The 17,819-nt window shown below is 51.3% G+C and overlaps 1 protein-coding gene across 1 annotated transcript in view; it reads right to left on the reverse strand.

The window, feature by feature from the left end:
• The window catches only part of ZSWIM5 (zinc finger SWIM-type containing 5), a 271,830-nt gene that overhangs the window by 81,357 nt on the left and 172,654 nt on the right, over positions 1-17,819 (reverse strand). The window contains exons 5-7 of the mRNA XM_086952301.1: positions 12,186-12,365; positions 3,985-4,161; positions 1,292-1,438 (exon numbers count right to left, since the gene is read on the reverse strand). Of these exons, the coding sequence (XP_086808427.1) occupies positions 1,292-1,438; positions 3,985-4,161; positions 12,186-12,365 (504 nt within the window). The remainder of the gene's footprint in view (positions 1-1,291; positions 1,439-3,984; positions 4,162-12,185; positions 12,366-17,819) is intronic.

The raw sequence follows: 17,819 nt of genomic DNA on the forward strand, positions 1-17,819 counted from the left end.
GCCGAGATCCATAACGCACGCCGCCGAGATCCATAACGCACGCTGCAGAGAACCATAACGCACACTGCCACAACGAAATCCGTAACACACGCTGACAACGGAATCCGTAACGCACGCTGCCGCAATGAAATCCGTAACGCACGCTGCCACAATGAAATCCATAACGCACGCTGCCACAATGAAATCCATAACGCACGCTGCCACAATGAAATCCATAACGCACGCTGCCACAATGAAATCCGTAACGCACGCTGCCACAATGAAATCCGTAACGCACGCTGCCACCGCGAAATCCGTAACGCACGCTGCCACCGCGAAATCCGTAACGCACGCTGCCACCGCGAAATCCATAACGCACGCTGCCACCGCGAAATCCATAACGCACGCTGCCACCGCGAAATCCATAACGCACGCTGCCACCGCGAAATCCGTAACGCACGCTGCCACCGCGAAATCCGTAACGCACGCTGCCACCGCGAAATCCGTAACGCACGCTGCCACCGCGAAATCCGTAACGCACGCTGCCACCGCGAAATCCGTAACGCACGCCGTAACGCACGCTGCCACCGCGAAATCCGTAACGCACGCCGTAACGCACGCTGCCACCGCGTAATCCGTAACGCACGCTGCCACCGCGAAATCCGTAACGCACGCTGCCACCGCGAAATCCGTAACGCACGCTGCCACCGCGAAATCCGTAACGCACGCTGCCACCGCGAAATCCGTAACGCACGCTGCCACCGAGAAATCCGTAACGCACGCTGCCACCGAGAAATCCGTAACGCACGCTGCCACCGAGAAATCCGTAACGCACGCTGCCACCGCGAAATCCGTAACGCACACTGCCGCAACGAAATCCGTAACGCACGCTGCCGCAACGAAATCCGTAACGCACGCTGCCGCAACGAAATCCGTAACGCACGCTGCCGCAACGAAATCCGTAACGCACGCTGCCGCAACGAAATCTGTAACGCGTGCCCCCATATCGCTACTCAACACAATCTGAAGTACCAAAGGTGGACATGGAAGGCACCATGCTAACTGACAAATTTGCGCTACTGTTGTGGTCAGGGGCTCAGTCTCCTCCAACTGCTTGTCCCAATCCCACTGATTGAAGGTGATCTGGAACACAATATATAAATTCTTGTACTGTTACTAACTACCAATCCCACTCGCCAGAGCCAAAGTGGCTCTTGTTTCCAATCCCACATGGTCAAGGCAACACAGGCGGTATCTCAATACTAGCGCTGCTACCAATACCATCTACAGAAAGTGACAAGGACAGGGTTACCTTTCTTCTGATGTTTATATATTTCCAGCTGTCTTTGTTGCTGCAGTCTCAGTGTATTGATGATGGCTACAGCCAATCGCAGAGCTTCTTTGGGGTAGCCATGAGAGCGCAATGCATCAACCCGGGCACACGCCGTGGGAACATGTTCTACAAAGTTAAAGAAATAGTTTGTAATTACTGCCTTAAAAAAAACAGAGTACTCTTGACACTGAAATGCGAGTGTATTAAAATCGAAAAAAAAAAAAAGAGGCGAACACCACCGTTAGAAGAAGCCTAAACCAGACAGACAGACCCTTCACAAACACTCCGCTAAGCACAAACTAGTGAACTTCAAACACCTTGATCATGCCTATTTCGCTCTGGCGCTAACCAATACAACCCCATCATGTTCCAATGACCCTTCAGAGCAAATATAGTCCTCGAATCTGTTAATGCGAGACAGCCACCCCTCCCTCAGTCCCCGGCTCCAGGGGAAGCAGAGGGGACACCTGAAGATGCCTCCCAGGAGATGTCTGCATATGCTGTTTTACTAAATGTTGGCGTTGGCCAACTTTACAATGACAATATGAGTAACCGCAACAGCACAGGAACATGCCACAGAAGCTGTGGCATGTCCCTATACACTGAAGCACTGCTTCAAAGCGCAGCATGGAAACATGTTGGTCTACCACACTGTATTTCGTGCCACTCCTTGCTGGTTAGAGCTAAAACTAATGTGCCGAAGCTCATTACCCACCAAAGCGTGAACAATGTCACACGGCTGAAAACAAACCACCAACTGTTGACACATGCAGTACAGGGAACGATCTGTCAGAAACAGAGGCCATAGGATGGTTCCTAATCCTACTCAGACTTGTAGCTAGGAATACAGAGCTCCCTAGAGCGGTCTTGGTGAAGAGCAGGCGCTCGCCCCCTCTACAGGAGGATGGGCACATGGGCGGGATAGAACCACTGTGCACTAATCAAGTGCTGGTCACCCAGCCGGAGCGACGGTCCCTGGGTGTTGAAGTCAGCTCTCATTGGCACTTGATGGAAGGGGACATGAAAAGCAGAGTTCAAAGCCTAAGACCGAGCCAGGTCCTCCTTAACCCAGCCAACTATCACCCCATCTTGAGAGAAGGGACAGGAGTGAAAATGAAAAGCACAGCCTGAGTATCCAGACCAACAACGACCAATGGCAGTGGAAGTGAAGGCTCTCACTCTGGGAGGATGAGGGGGTGAGGGGGGGGGGGGGGGGAGCATGCCAACAATAAGACCATCTATTACACGTGAGGCCAGCAGCGGCCTCTTCCTCATCCAGCCAAGGACATCATTGGGCCCACATCCACCCAGCTACTGCACCTACCCCTGGGGAGCAGATGTACAGCTCTTTAAAGCCCGTAGCACGAAGGGGCTTGACAGGGTAAGACAACCGTGCCAGCCTCTCACTCAACTTGGGCAGATGAGAAGATTCTTGCCCTCGCTGTTTGGACGGGGACCTGGGTTGGATGGAGACAGTGGTTGAACAAGACCTTCGCCCGCAGACCAGGCGAGGGCCCCCTCTCACACAACCCCAGTCCATGGATTGAACAAGACCTTCGCCCGCAGACCAGGCGAGGGCCCCCTCTCACACAACCCTAGTCCATGGATTGAACAAGACCTTCGCCCGCAGACCAGGCGAGGCCCCCTCTCACACAACCCCAGTCCATGGATTGAACAAGACCTGCGCCCGCAGACAAGGCGAGGGCCCCCTCTCACACAACCCCAGTCCATGGATTGAACAAGACCTTCGCCCGCAGACCAGGCGAGGGCCCCCTCTCACACAACCCCAGTCCATGGATTGAACAAGACCTTTGCCCGCAGCCCAGGGAGGGCCCCCTCTCACACTACCCCAGCCCATGAGTTGGACAAGACCTTCGCCCGCAGACCAGGCGAGGGCCCCCTCTCACACAACCCTAGTCCATGGATTGAACAAGACCTTCGCTCGCAGACCAGGCGAGGCCCCCTCTCACACAACCCTAGTCCATGGATTGAACAAGACCTTCGCCCGCAGACCAGGCGAGGGCCCCCTCTCACACAACCCCAGTCCATGGATTGAACAAGACCTTCGCCCGCAGACCAGGCGAGGGCCCCCTCTCACACAACCCCAGTCCATGGATTGAACAAGACCTTCGCCCGCAGACCAGGCGAGGCCCCCTCTCACACAACCCCAGTCCATGGATTGAACAAGACCTTTGCCCGCAGCCCAGGGAGGGCCCCCTCTCACACTACCCCAGCCCATGGGTTGGACAAGACCTTGGCCCACAGACCAGGCGAGGGCCCCCTCTCACACAACCCCAGTCCATGGATTGAACAAGACCTTCGCCCGCAGACCAGGCGAGGGCCCCCTCTCACACAACCCCAGTCCATGGATTGAACAAGACCTTTGCCCGCAGCCCAGGGAGGGCCCCCTCTCACACTACCCCAGCCCATGGGTTGGACAAGACCTTGGCCCACAGACCAGGCGAGGGCCCCCTCTCACACAACCCCAGTCCATGGATTGAACAAGACCTTCGCCCGCAGACCAGGCGAGGGCCCCCTCTCACACAACCCCAGTCCATGGATTGAACAAGACCTTTGCCCGCAGCCCAGGGAGGGCCCCCTCTCACACTACCCCAGCCCATGGGTTGGACAAGACCTTGGCCCACAGACCGGCGGGCGCAGGCCTCACTCACCGAGCCAGAGCGGCTGTCCCTGGGAGTTGAAGAGCAGGCTCTCGCCCTCCCTCTGGTAGGAGGGGGACATGTAGAAGTCGCTGCTGATGATCCTCTGCAGGTGGCTGTCCTGCCAGTGGAGGTCGCAGCCCTCAATGGCGCGCGTGAACACCGTCCTTCTGGGCCTCGCCAAGGAGTCTGGAAAAAGAGAAGAGACATGTTGAGAAGGGGGTGAGCTATGCAGCCATTTTAACAAAGTGACACCAAAATCCATCACTCGGAACGCGTTTCAATTTGGCTGCTGTACATGTCCCCTCGCTGAACCCTAGAGCGGGCTGCTGAGTGTGGGGGAGGCGCCTGAGGGGGTGAAGTTACTGGTTTTGAGAGCAGGGGGCGGCGCGGGTACATTTCTTGCCAAGTTATGAGACTTGAAATGGGGAGGGCAGATGTCATGAGAGTGGGTCGCTCAGACCATATTCCTGCAGCTATTACCGACTTGCTTGATACACCTCATGGCTGAAGGCGCTTGGTGCGGATGCTTCTCAGCCCGTGAGCCCATACATCCGACCCCGCTCCATCTATCAGGGGATCAGCTTCACCGGGCGGGATCGAGTCCAAGGGCTTTCACTTAGGTTCACCAGAATTTTAAAGCCAAAAACCGGGACATTTCACGAAAATAGGAGTACAATTTTACTTCAAGCAAGCGCACAGAATGACAGCGCTCCTCAGCAGAGAATTAATGAACAGGCAGTTAGAAAATACATACAATGCAATGTTTTAAACCCAGTAGCTTGTGTGTTAAATAGGTTTCTTGAAACTCTCCCTGCTTTGAAAAACATAAAAAAGCACCTGTCGCCGTTTTCAATCGACCCTCTCTAAAAACTGGGACAAGAGCTACATTTCCTGACACTGGTCACCCTATACTTTCACTGCGCGCTGCAGACGGCGCCAAGAACAGGCACCCGCAGCCTTGAAAGAAGGGCCTGCTCGGGGAGCCACACTCCCTTCACTCGTGAGATTTTATTATTGGCTTCTGTAGCGCTCATGCCGCTAAACTGCCTCTACGCACTTTGTTTCAGTAGATGTGGATACTGGGGCGCACGGGGTGGCCAATGAGTACAGCGGGTGTCTGGGCTCCATAGCAGTCACTCTGCCACTACACCGCGCACTCTACAGAAGAAACCGCGGGAGCAGTTCTGCCCTCCCAGGTCTCAGAGTCTGGAGCGATGCTTTTCAAGCCGTCTAGGGGCTCCGGTGGGGGTGCACACGGCACACACTGGGCGTGTCTGGCGCACTGCGGTGTCCCAGCCCCCCGTTTCTTCTCGCACATCCTTCGCAGCCTGGACCCCACATTTCGCACTTCAGATCACACGTTCAGAGACCAAAGGACAGTGTGACCAGGCGTCCCGGATTTGCCAGGACGGTCCCCGTTTTTTCACCAGCTGTCCGGGCAGATTTCGAGAAATGTAGCTCTGTCCCGGTTTTTGGAGAGGGCCGACTAAAAACGGGGGAGGTGTTTTTTTTTATGTTTTACAAAGCGGGGATAGTTAGCAGTTCCAAAAAAGCAATTTAATTCACAGGCAAGCTACTGGGTTTAAAAATTGCATCTTCTGTATGTTCTTACTGCCCGTTTTGTAATTCTCTGCCGAGGAGCGCTGTCATTCTGTGCGCTCGCTTGCCGTAAAATAGTCCTATTTTTGTGAAATGTCCTGTTTTTTTGCTTTAAAGTTCTTGCAGCCCTACCAGTGAAGTGAATGGAGCCGCGGAAGCTGCCTGGACGCGGTGCGCCGAGAGCGGGTGACTGGTCCACACTTATGGCTGACAAAGCCCAATCGACGACCCGGCCAATCGAGATCAATTACTTTAATGAGGGAATCCCCCTGGTGTAAAAACACAGTTGGCATCAATCAGCACTGCGGGGACCCTCCAGGGTCCTCGGTCTGCCTGTCCTTCCTTCCTTCCAACCCAACGCCAGCCGAAGAGAAGACAGCAGGCCTGGTCAGCGCCCAGCATCCCGCGCCTAGCAGCTCCTTCCAACTTAAAGCCTGCGCCGGCCAGTCGGCATCTCTTGGTGGCGGTGTACCCCAAACACAGGGGGCGGGGGGGGGGGGCGGTCCAGTCAGTGTGTGTGGATGAAGGACTTGTCCTCTTCGCACAGTAGGCCACAGGGCGGCTGCTCAGCGACCATGCCAAGCGGTTAAGGGGATATTTATAGCAGCAGTGCAGCGCCCTCTGCCGGAAGGAATCTTAACGCACCATAAACCCCCCAGCACAGCCGCACTAACAGGGGGCGCTGCCGCCGTGCAATGAAATGTGCACGGCTACAACCTGGGCAAGGCGGAAGCAGGCAATGCCACAGGGACCTGGGGCCGGCAGGATAATGTACAGATCTGAAGGAATAAAGGGTTCAGTGAGGACACCCGACCCCGCCTCGGTGAACCCCGCTCCTCTGCGGCCAGAGAGGCCTCCATACTCCAGGCAGCTCCGGAGATCGGTGCACACGCAGCACTGGCCTTCTTACGCAGCCCTGCTGGCAGTCGCCTTAGCCCTGCTGGCAGTCGCCTTGGCACTGCTGCTGCAGGGGGTGCATTGTCGTCCTTGACGCCCACAGTGAAGGCGCAGTGTGACCACGGGCCTTACGCCCTCTCACACACGGTGGGTCACTGCTGCACCGCCCCCCTTCAGCCGTCCTTGGCACTCCAACAGGAACACAGAGCAGGCAGGGCCATCTTTCCCGGCACGACTGACCTCGAAGCCTGCCTGGCTCAGAAAGGAAAGGGGTTCATGTGCAAGGCCACTCTAGAGCGAGGCCTGCCCCTCCCCTGGGCCGCCCCCACTACACCGCCTAGGGCCCACAGCGTGGGGAAACCCCGTAACCTGAAGGGTCAGAACCTTTGATCCGTGTTACTCTTGCGCTCTGTGAATGAATGAACATACATGTGCAGGCAAAGTGAAGATACATGTACAATGCGTGGATCATGTGAGGGAGAAATGCGCACGGAGTCAACAGCTGAGGCCTCGGAGCGCCTGACAGGCTCGCTCCCTCAGCGCCTCGAAGTGATGACACCTGCAGAAATCTTTGCCTCACAGGCAGCGGGCCGCTGTCCACGGCGGTAATTGGCACCTTGGCAGGCAGGAGCAGGTATGGGGATTGCGTGGCACGTGGAGCCGGCTCCGGGGGCCTCGGGGGGCCGTCGCTTCAGAGAAGACAGCCATTATCCGTGCACGGGCCCGCACTACCCGCGCGCACGGAGACAGGCGCTCTCAGAGGGCAGGGGGAGCAGAGTCCCTTCTCACCCTCGAGGGTCCGAGGCTGACAAGGCCGGGTCCCTCCGTGGGAAGCCGTGCGCGCTCGGCAATCAGCCTTCCCGAGGCAAACACTTTACACAAGAGCACAATTAGACCCGGAGCGCACAGGCTCGGCGGGGGCCCGAGCGAGGCGGGTGGAATCAGCCACCTACCCTCGCCACACGAGCGCGGAGTCACGGCTGGGCCAGAAAACAGGCGAGTCCGCAATCACGGGGACAAGGGGGCGCAAGACCCAGTGCTCTGAAGCCAGACACCCTTACATACCAGGCATGGGAACAGCACACAACTCTGGACAGGCACTTGAACCCTGCCGGAACCCATCAGCAGGGCACCGCAGCCCTTTAGCGGGAAAGCCAGTGATGGGTCCAGAATAAAGGTTCCACAAGGCACTTCAACTCTTGTGTAGAATAGCACTTACCTCCAGTGCAAGAACCCTACAGTGGCAAGGCAGGGCACGCCTGAAGCGAGACACCCTTTATAATAAGCACTTAGCTCGGGCAAGGCACTTGAACTCTTGTGTACAATAGCACTTATATCCAGTGCAAGAAGCCTACAGCGGCACGGCACACCTGAAGCAAGACACCCTTACATACCAGGCATGGAACCAGCATTTAACTCTGGACAGGCACTCCGTGCCGGGACCCATCAGCAGGGCACCGCAGCCCTTAAGCGGGAAAGCCAGTGATGGGTCCAGAAAAAAGGTTCCACAAGGCACTTGAACCCTTGTACGAGACAGCACTCTACTCCAGTGCAAGACACCTGCAGAGGCAAGGTACTGCAGTGTCGAAGCCAGATAGCCCTTGCATACCTGGTGCAAGAATCCGCACACAAGTCCCGCACGCACTTGAACCCTTGTGAGAAACAGCACTACCGATGCCATAATCCAATCTGTTTGTGATAAGGGCCTGTGTTAAGTTACATCTTGTGTATAGTGGGAGCCACTTGAGGCATGCGGCAGTGGCGGCGTTGACCTCTGCCTTCATGATGAGGTTAGTGTCCAGGATGAGGCCCAGGTTCCTAGCGTGGTCAGTCGGGGTGGGTGTGGGTCCGAGTTCGGCGGGCCTCCTAGTGGAGTTCCAAGGTAAGCTCTTATTCCCGAAGATCAGCACTTCAGTTTTGTCGGTGTTGAGTTTGAGGCAGTGTCCGTGAGATAGCCCTCGATTCCAGTGCAAGTTCCAAGCACCAGCAGGCACGGCAGCCCCTTCTAGACCAATGCTGGAAGTCAAGAAAGCAAGACATCCCTCACATCAGAGATCAGGCACTTCCATATGCAGGAACGGCATCTCTTCTACTCTATGGGTGGGAAGAGCACCCTAATGCGGCAAGGCGAGCCTGATGGGAGGCAGGCCCTCTGCACTAGTGCTGCAACCCATAACCAGCGCATGCAAAGCACTGCAGTTCTGCTGTGAGATACACCCTAAACTCTAGGGATGGGATCCTGGCCCATTTGTTGAAGACACCGACCATGCCCAGCCACCGGATTTTAAGCTAACCTTAAGAAAGATCGCTATCTAAAGCCAGTCACCCACTTAAAACGTTTTTTAGTAGAAAATGTGCCAGGGTTTGTCACTGGCTGGAGAAATTGGTATAGCAACTCGATGGGTGTGCCTAGGTTGGTAACTCTGTCACACAGGTCCCACCATTCTAGTATTATCTATGGGTACCTAAAGTAAGGACACCCATTACAATACTGTAATCGTGCAAACTAAAACGTGGAACACTAAACAAAGACAACATTCACCAAACTGGCAACTGCATGCGCTATACGTAAACCATCTGGCAATACCTTGTACAGTACTGAACCAGTCCAAAGTGTGAGGCATCAGGTTAGGACTAGAGTGTGTGGTCAGTGCATCTATGCCCCTTCACAAGCAGGAATGGTCAGATGAATCTCTATCACAGGCTGTTGCCATGAACCATGGGGCTCCAACTGGTGGCCGTCTAAACTTATTGACACAGTAATCCTAAGTGGCAAACTGGACATGACTACACAAATCAACGCAGTCGCTGCATCCTCCTTCCACACCCTGACGATGCAGAGGAAGATCTTCAAATGACTCATGAAGCAACTCTAGAAAAACTGCTACTCGAGCTCTATTCACCAGCAAGTTGGACTCTGGGAGCAACCTCTATGCCAGTATCACCAGAAGACTTCAAACCATCCAGAACACTGAAGACCGATTCCTCCTAAAGCTCCCAAACAAAAGTTACATCACACCCACCTCAGGGAGTTCCACAGTCTCCTCCTGACACACAGACACGCTCAATTCAAAGTCCTCGCACACAAGTTCAAGAAACTACACAACTCAGGCCCCACATACCTGAACAGTCGCATCTGCTTCCACTAACCATCCAGACACCTCTGCTCCTACTCGCCAACGTCCCATGCATACACAAAACCAGTTAAAGAGGATGGGTGTTCCCTTACGTCACTCCTAAAGTGTGGAATGGCCTCCCACTCTGTCTCGGAGCCACCACCTTCTCTGTTCTTGAATTCCGCAAGAAGCTGAAGACCTGGATTTTCAATTACCCAACCTACCATAGGCAGGGCTAGTCGCACACACCTGCTCAGCTCAAAGATACAGTCATGGGTGATTTTCGCTTTTCCTGGGGAAAAACGTACATCTCGATACAATAAGCACTCAAATACTACCAAAGTAGTGGCTAAAATATGCAAGAGTGGCAGCTTCTGTGTCTGCAAAGTAGGTTTCCCTCACAGCTATACCAAACAGCTGCCTCTTGCACACTCCATGGCAATCGCTTCTGCAACTAGTCTTGGCCGTGAAATAACATCGCACCAACAGAAGAGTGGCTAAGATGCTGATTTTAAACCAGTGCTCAAATCCTAGTTTAGGCACTGCACAAATAAGCATTGAAACAATCCAAACAAATGTTAGTGTACCCGACTGCCCCATCCGTCATGTGAAAGGGCCAGAACGTGCCAAAAGGACTTCCCTTTAACAATGTAACAAATCTGACCACTTGAGCATAAGGAATGTGTTAGTGACTGTTAAGTCGCCTAATTCACAGCACACTTTTGGCGAGCCATACAACATTTCAAACCAACACAAAGGACCAAGTTGAAGGCACCCATACTATATTCTCACGCACGAGCACAGGGGACACACAAAGTACACGTATTGTGCCCATTGTCTGCAGTGCCTTATGGGTCATAAGCACTCCCTTTGATGGACGGACAATCAGGGGCTCTGGTACAGGGTTTGTTTGGTGCTATTAAAGTGTGGTAAATTATAATTTGTGTCTCCTTGTGTTACAATGCGTCCAAGCTGGTACACTGTAAAATGATGCACGTTAACAATCCAAGCAGAACATGGTGGTGGTTGTTAGGCTGTAGGCCTAGTAAAATCTCCCTACAAGCATGACCCTGGAAGTGCCCCATAGAGAGCACTACTAATAACAATAAGGGCTGGCTCTAATAAGTAAGGCGGAGCCTAAAACAATAGAGAATTGCCAATACTGATACTCCATTTACCTCAAATTTATTGCCAAAGTAAAGACCACAGTTCAATACTTTGAATGATGGTTGGCTGGGACTTGTAGTTCGGTTACGCACGAAAGGGAGTACTTCTTACAGGGTAGGGAGGGAAAAAGGCATATATCGCAAATTGAGAATCATTTTGGGGCACACAAACAGGCAATATTCAGGAAGAGTGGAGCGCATCGTCCGCAACACAGCCCGTTCCTCACTTTCAGTATTGTTATATAAAATTGGTTGACCTGTTTACACTAATTCCAAAATGTGTATTATCAAATTATTTTTGAATAAATAGCTATTGAATAGCACATCAAAGTATTGAACTGTGGTCTTTAATTTGGCTATAAATTTGAGGTAAATGGAGTATCAGTATTGGCAATACCCATAGAGAGCACAGCGGTCCGAAGAAGCGCTCACCGTGGGGTGTCCATCTGTACTAGACTAGTCTCTTGGTTGAGGCCATATCTTCTACTACTCCCTGACTTCCGGCAAATAGTGGTCTTTTGGATCCAGCACCACAGGTAGAAATATAGAGGCCACGAGCACCAGTCACATGGCACTGGCAAAGACAGCAACTTGGAAATAGACGAGGCATTTAGGACAACCAAGTGATTCCATCAGGTGGCATCGCTTGTGGTAGTTCCAGGTTCATGCACATGACCTTGTAGACCACAATCCTAACCTAACATGCTTCTCTCTAAAACCGGCCGGCCGCATGGCTCTTCAGTTTATACTTTCAATTATAATACACTAAACACCACCTCTGGATGTCACCCTGGAACAAGGAACAGAGAACATATCACATAACTGGTCGATGTCAAACGTGTTTTTGGCACTCCCCACCTATACTTCAAGGCAAATGAAGCCTCAAAGACCTCCGTCCATCCATCAGTATCGCTATCCAACCCAATCAGTCAGTAATCAGTTTATCCCACCCAAGATACTGCTTTATTTCATTTGTAGTTCCCGGAAATATTTTGCTCAGGCACGCTACACCACCCCATGCACCCTGGAATAATATGACAGGAAAATCACCATTCTGGGTTGATTTTATCGATATTTGACAATGTATGCTGCTTTTAAAATACCTTGCATAAAAAAATACGGAATGTTTTTACAGTCTACACTGTGGACTCTAGATTTGTATTACTCCCCACAAACAGCACCTATACGGATCTGCCAACAGGTTAGATTCCACAAAGGGTTTCTACACAGTAACCCCAGAAGAAGAAGCTCGAAGTCATCAAATGGTTTGCTGCCCCTCCCCTTATCTTTATAAGATAGTGCTGTAGGTGCCTCGGCTCCCAGCTGCCCTCTCTAGCCAGAACACTGCACAATCATGTCAGCTGCTTCACTTCAGCCACTCCCAGGCCCCAGCCCACCAGACAGGAAGTCCAAGACCAACACAAGCACTCACCATGGGCATGGCTTAAGCTCTGTGGAAGCGCATTGGTGATGTTGGGCAGCTCGTTGCCATAGTTGCCATCCTCCAGCGGGCACACGTCCAGGTCTCCCCACTTGCGAAGCTGCCGCAGCCAACTGGACTTCTCCTCTAGTTTGCAGTGCGGGTTTAACACAATGCACACCCAGAGGGCACCTGAAAAACAAGAACGGCATTTAACCAAGACGCCATAAAAAAAACCAACAAAAACTCCTCTGCACGGATCCCAGCATTCTCCCACATTGATTCCATGGAGAAGGCACTGGGGGTGTAGGAGTGGAGTGCACCAAACTTTACATTTTATTGCTCTAAACGCCCTCGTATTCAGACACTTTGATCTTGATGCAGTCAAATAATTTGCAAACATTTACAGTATGGAAAGTTCCACTTTCAATCCACTGATCAGGAAGTAAGAAAGAGCCTTTAGTCCTGTGAGTAGGTTACCCTGCTCAGTGCTCTACGGAGGACCAACGTAGAGAGTGACAGAAAGAGGACTCCTGAAGCCATGCATGCTCTGGGCTCTTGGAGGGGTTGGCACAGTGCACAGTTGTGCCTCTAGCTCCAGTCTTACACTTGGATATTGGACTGGGTTCAAAGATGGTGCACAGTTACTTAACAGTAAGACTTTCACGGCTTGAAAAAGTTGTAGATGACATAGAAGGGGGTAATCCTCTTTGGCATGGAAGTAGGATGTGCACACAGCACTATACTTACTCTGTGTATCTGAAGGAACAGGTCAGTTAAAACTAATGTTAGCCAATTACAACTTCACCTAAGTGGGAGTTGCTAGCTGAAAAGTTACCTTCCACGACACGAGCCAGGTTACACCTGCCAAGCGCAATTGGAATGCCATTAACTTTAGCACATTTACATCCCTTACAACATTTTCTTTCTGCTAAACAAGAATATTTAGACAACTTGTATAATGAAAATGTATCCCATAAGCTGAATTCTCCAAGAAGCTTTTAGAGCGGCTACATGAAGTTTCATCAAAGCAGAAGTGACATTTGTGCCTCCCAAAAGCAACATGTATGTAACATCCGTCACTGTAGTCTGCTTGTGGTGCGCTATTGGAGTCCTTACCACAAAACGTTCTCCACGGTAGTGCCTAGCAGTGTACAATGGAGGGTCTTCTGTATTCCAACCAGGTTCCTCAACCAGAGATATTCACAAGGTGAGGAAGCTACAGTGAGGAATACCCATTAGAAACTCCAGTGCTGTCTGCCATCCAGCTGCGCCCCACATGCCAACAACATGGTGGCAGGATCCAATATCCTGGTCTGGGAGGGTTTTCCCTCTTGCTACTCATCTCGTCCAACTTCATGCTGTGTCAGGTGGTGACCATGGTCTAGTTCATGGGATATAAAAAATAAAACGAATAGTTTACCTGTCGGTGTAGTTTTGCAGCTTGAAGATCTTACTGGATTCACTATGCTGTGCATTATTCCACGGTCTAGTGGTTGGGTCTGGAATCAGTCTTTTATTTCCGTAGCCCAGGTGGGTGTCAACGTCCCACCTTCTGGTGTACTTCCTGTGACGTCGGCAAGCTTTCTGCGGAAGCTCCCACCTTTGGGCACCAACTTCGGATTTTTCTTCTTGTTTTTGTGTTCTGTTTGTGAATCTTTTAGCAATGTTTTCTATTTCTTTTTCAAGTAATTGATTTTTCCGCTTTGTCCTTTAAGGTGTCTGTTTCTAGATTGTCCTTGTATTACCACCTTCTCCTGCCTCATGTTTCTGGCGGAGGTAGGTGGGTTCGCTAGTGAATCCAGAAAGATCTTCAAGCTGCAAAACTACACCGACAGGTAAGAAACTATTCGTTTTGCAGCGTGAATCTTTCTGGATTCACTATGCTGTGCATAGATTTTCTAGCGATTTGTTATGTTTGTGGCGGCTGGGTGGAAGATAAGCGTTGGTTGTTGAATATATGTTGAAGCACCTTCTGTCTTACTTGTGCTTCCTTGTTCATTTGTATATCCATACAGTAGTGCTTAGTGAACGTGTGCACTGAAGCTCATGTTGCCGCCAGGCATATGTCTTGAATGGGTGTGTTAGCCAGGAAGGCTATTGTTGCTCCTTTTTTTACTGGTAGAGTGGGCTCATGCCCCTTCTGCTAGTTCTTGGCCTGCCTACCTGTGGCAGAATTGTATCATTTGTGCGATCCATTGTGCGATGGTCCCCTTTGTTACTGGTCTACCCAGGAATCTGCTTCCGAAGGATACAAAGAAAAGCTTTGTTTTCCTGCGCTCTTAAGTTCTTTCTATGTAGTGCCCTTCTAGCGTCCAGAGTGTGCAGTGCCCTCTCTGCGCTTGTGGCCGGTTTCTGAAAGAAGCTTGGTATTTGTACTGTCTGGTTGATGTGGAACCTTGACACCACCTTTGGCATAAAGTGTGGGTTAGTTCTCATTACCACCCTATCATTGTTTATTTGGATGTAGGGTTCTTGTAGCGTTAGTGCCTGTAGTTTGCTTACCCTGCGTAGCGAGGTCATTGCCACCAGGAAGGCTGTTTTCATTGTCAGCATTTGTAGGAAGGCCTTATGAATGGGTTCAAAGGGCGCTTTCATGAGCTCTGTTAGGACTAAATTAAGGTTCCATGCCGGTCGAGGCATCCTCTTTGGTGGTGGATCCTCTTTGCCCCTTCCAGGAATCTCTTTACTATCTGTGATGTAAAGAAGCTCTTCCCTGTTTCTCCTCTTGTGTAGGCTACTATTGTTGCTAGGTGTACTCTTAGCGAGGATGGACTTAGTTTTGCTTTCAGCAGGTACGTGAGATATCTTAGCACTGTTGATTCCCTTATCTTCTTGTGTAGCTTCTTCTTGCTGCACCATTGTGTGAACCTCTTCCATTTTGCCATGTAGCACCTTCGTGTGCTAGGTCTTCTTGCCTCTCGTAGCACCCACAGGGTGCTCTCAGGTAACTTTAGGTGTGCAAACTATGTCTTTAGGAGTCATGCTGCTAGGCTGAGGCTCTCTGGCTCTGGGTGTAGTACTTCTCCGTTTTGCATGGAGTGTAAGTCTTTCCTTTTCCCGAACTTGTGGGGTGCACCCTGTGCCATTTCCTTTATCTGTGAGTACCAGGTCTGCCTGTCCCACTGGGGTGCCACCAGGATCAGTTTCATGTTGCTGGTTCTGCACTTGTTGAGTACTCTGTGTATCAGTGGTATCAGGGGAAAAGCGTAGGCAAATGTTTTCGACCAGGTTATCCATAGGGCATTCCCCTGGGATCGCTCCTCTGGTTGCCTGGAGGCGAAGTGTCGGCATTTAGCATTCTGGTGTGTTGCAAATAGGTCTATTTCTGTGTTCCCCATCTCCTGAATAGCCTTCGTGTTTCCTGAGCATTGAGCTCTCACTCGCAGTATGCTGAAGTCTGTCTACTGAGCCAGTCTGCTTCCGCATTGTCCTTCCCTGGTAGATGTATGGCTAGCAGGTCTATTTTGAGTGGGATGGCCCATCTCCATATTTCCTGCGCTAGGTTGGACAGTACGACAGATTGTGTTCCTCCCTGTTTGTTGATGTAGAACATCGTTGTCGTGTTGTCTGTTTGTATCAACACTCTCTGGTTGAACAGTTTTTTCTGGAATGCCTTCAGGGCAAGGAATACAGTCTTCAGTTCAAGGTAGTTGATGTGTCTGACTGCATCCGCTGGAGTCCACAGACCCCTCATTTTGAGTTTGTTCATGTGTGCTTCCCATCCCTTCTGGGATGCGTCTGTGGTGATTGTCACCATTGGGCTTGGTGGTGTTAAGGGCCTCCCCCTTATGTTCTCTCTGTTCCACCATGTAATTTACTCGTGCACTGCGTGCGTTACAACCAATAGATCTTCCCAACTTCCTGTAGCCTGTGGCCATTGCTGTTGCAGCCATTCCTGGAATGGTCTAATGGGGAGCCGAATATCGAGGACCAGGTGTATGCAGGTCGCCATCATCCCCATGATCTTGCTTGCTGTCCTCACTGTCAGAGCTCGCCCCTTCTGGTAGCGGCTTGTCTCCTTCAGCAGGGTAAGTGTTCTCTTGTCGCTGAGAAACACCTTGCTTTGTATGGTGTTGATCTGTGCTCCTATGAAGAGCTTCACTTGCTCTGGTTCCATTAAGGATTTTCCCCAATGTATGGAGAATCCTAGGTCTGTCAGGGTGTTTGTGACCCGCTGTGCAAGTTCCTTGCATGTCCTGTGTGAACTTTATTTTATTATTAGCCAGTCATCAAGGTAAGGGTATAAGTGAATATCTTCTCTGCGCAGGTACATTGCCACAGCTGCGAGGCATTTGGTGAACACCCTTGGTGGGGACTTTAGTCCGAAGGCTAGGGCTGTGAACTGGTAGTGTTCTTTGTTGATAGTAAATCTTAGTAGATGTTTGTGCTGCTCCTTCATGGGGATGTGCAGGTAGGCATCTTTGAGGTCTATGGTGGACATGAAGTCTCCGTCCCTTATCGGAGGATTGACCTCTTGGAGGGATGTCATTTTGAACTTTTGTGTCTTTATGTATTTGTTTAGGAACCTTAGGTCCAGGATGGGTCTTAGCGTTTCGTCCACTTTTGGAACTAGGAAATAGTTTGAGTACACTTCCAAGTTCCTTTCTCTGAATGGAACTGGTTTGATGGCCTCCTTCCGGAGGAGTTCTTGTGATTCCTCTAGGAGTAGCTCTAGTTCTTTTCCTGAATGCGCATTCCTTTTCGGTTTTCTGCTTGGTGGTTTCTTTTCCAGCTCTATGCAGTATTCGAACTGTATGATGTTGAGTATCCCTTTGTCTGTAGTTATCTTCTTCCACTCCTGGAAGAAGTGTCTTTATTGCATCCTACTGGTGTTACATGTTCGTTGATGTTTGGTCTGTGTAACTCCCCCTTGTTGGTCTTGTTGTGCTCCCCCCTCGGAAGGGTTGTGTGGGTGGGCACGCTTTGCGTGACGGAGTCACTTAGAGGTGGGCTGCTGGCCCCCTCTTTTTGTCTGCCCTCGTCCATCCACCCTCCCGCGAAAGGACTGGCCCAGATGCTGGTTCTGCCAGGTTTGCTTTTGCTGCCCTGCTGGAATTGGTTGTTGCCCTGGTGCGCCTGCTGGCATGTCTGGTGTGACGTTCCCAGCTGGATGTGTTGGCTCCATCCAAGGCTGTTTTCAGGCAAGCATTTGCTATGTTTTTCCCCTCTTCCACCAGGTGTGAGGCCCTTTGCTGGTATTCCTCTGGGAGGTGCTTAAGCAGTTGCCCCATCTCGTACCAATGCTGGTACTGGTGTCTGGTCAGTAGGGCATTTGAGTTTGCCATGTGCCAGTGTACTGCTGCATTTCTCTCTATTTTTCTCCCAGTCAGGTCCATTCTCCTACTTTCTTTGTCTGGTGGTGGGCCTGATGTTGTTGGTACGTTAGACCTCTTTCTGGCTGTTGCTGCAATAATTGAGTCTGCTGTGACAGATCCCTGGATGTAGGGAGGAACATGAGAAGAGTGTTTGTATTTTTTGTCAGGCCTCGGGTTCACAGACCTGCAGGTTGCCGGGTCCTTGAATGCCTCCCTCCCTTGGTCCATGACACACTGAAGCATGGGGAAGAACTGACTCTTTGTTTGAGTGGGGAGCAGGGTCTCCAAAAGGAAACATGCCTTTGGCTTTTCCTCCTCCAATTTGACT

This window comes from Lissotriton vulgaris, chromosome 1_1, assembly GCF_964263255.1.
Source record: "Lissotriton vulgaris chromosome 1_1, aLisVul1.2, whole genome shotgun sequence".
In the NCBI taxonomy this organism is placed as follows: Eukaryota; Metazoa; Chordata; class Amphibia; order Caudata; family Salamandridae; genus Lissotriton; species Lissotriton vulgaris.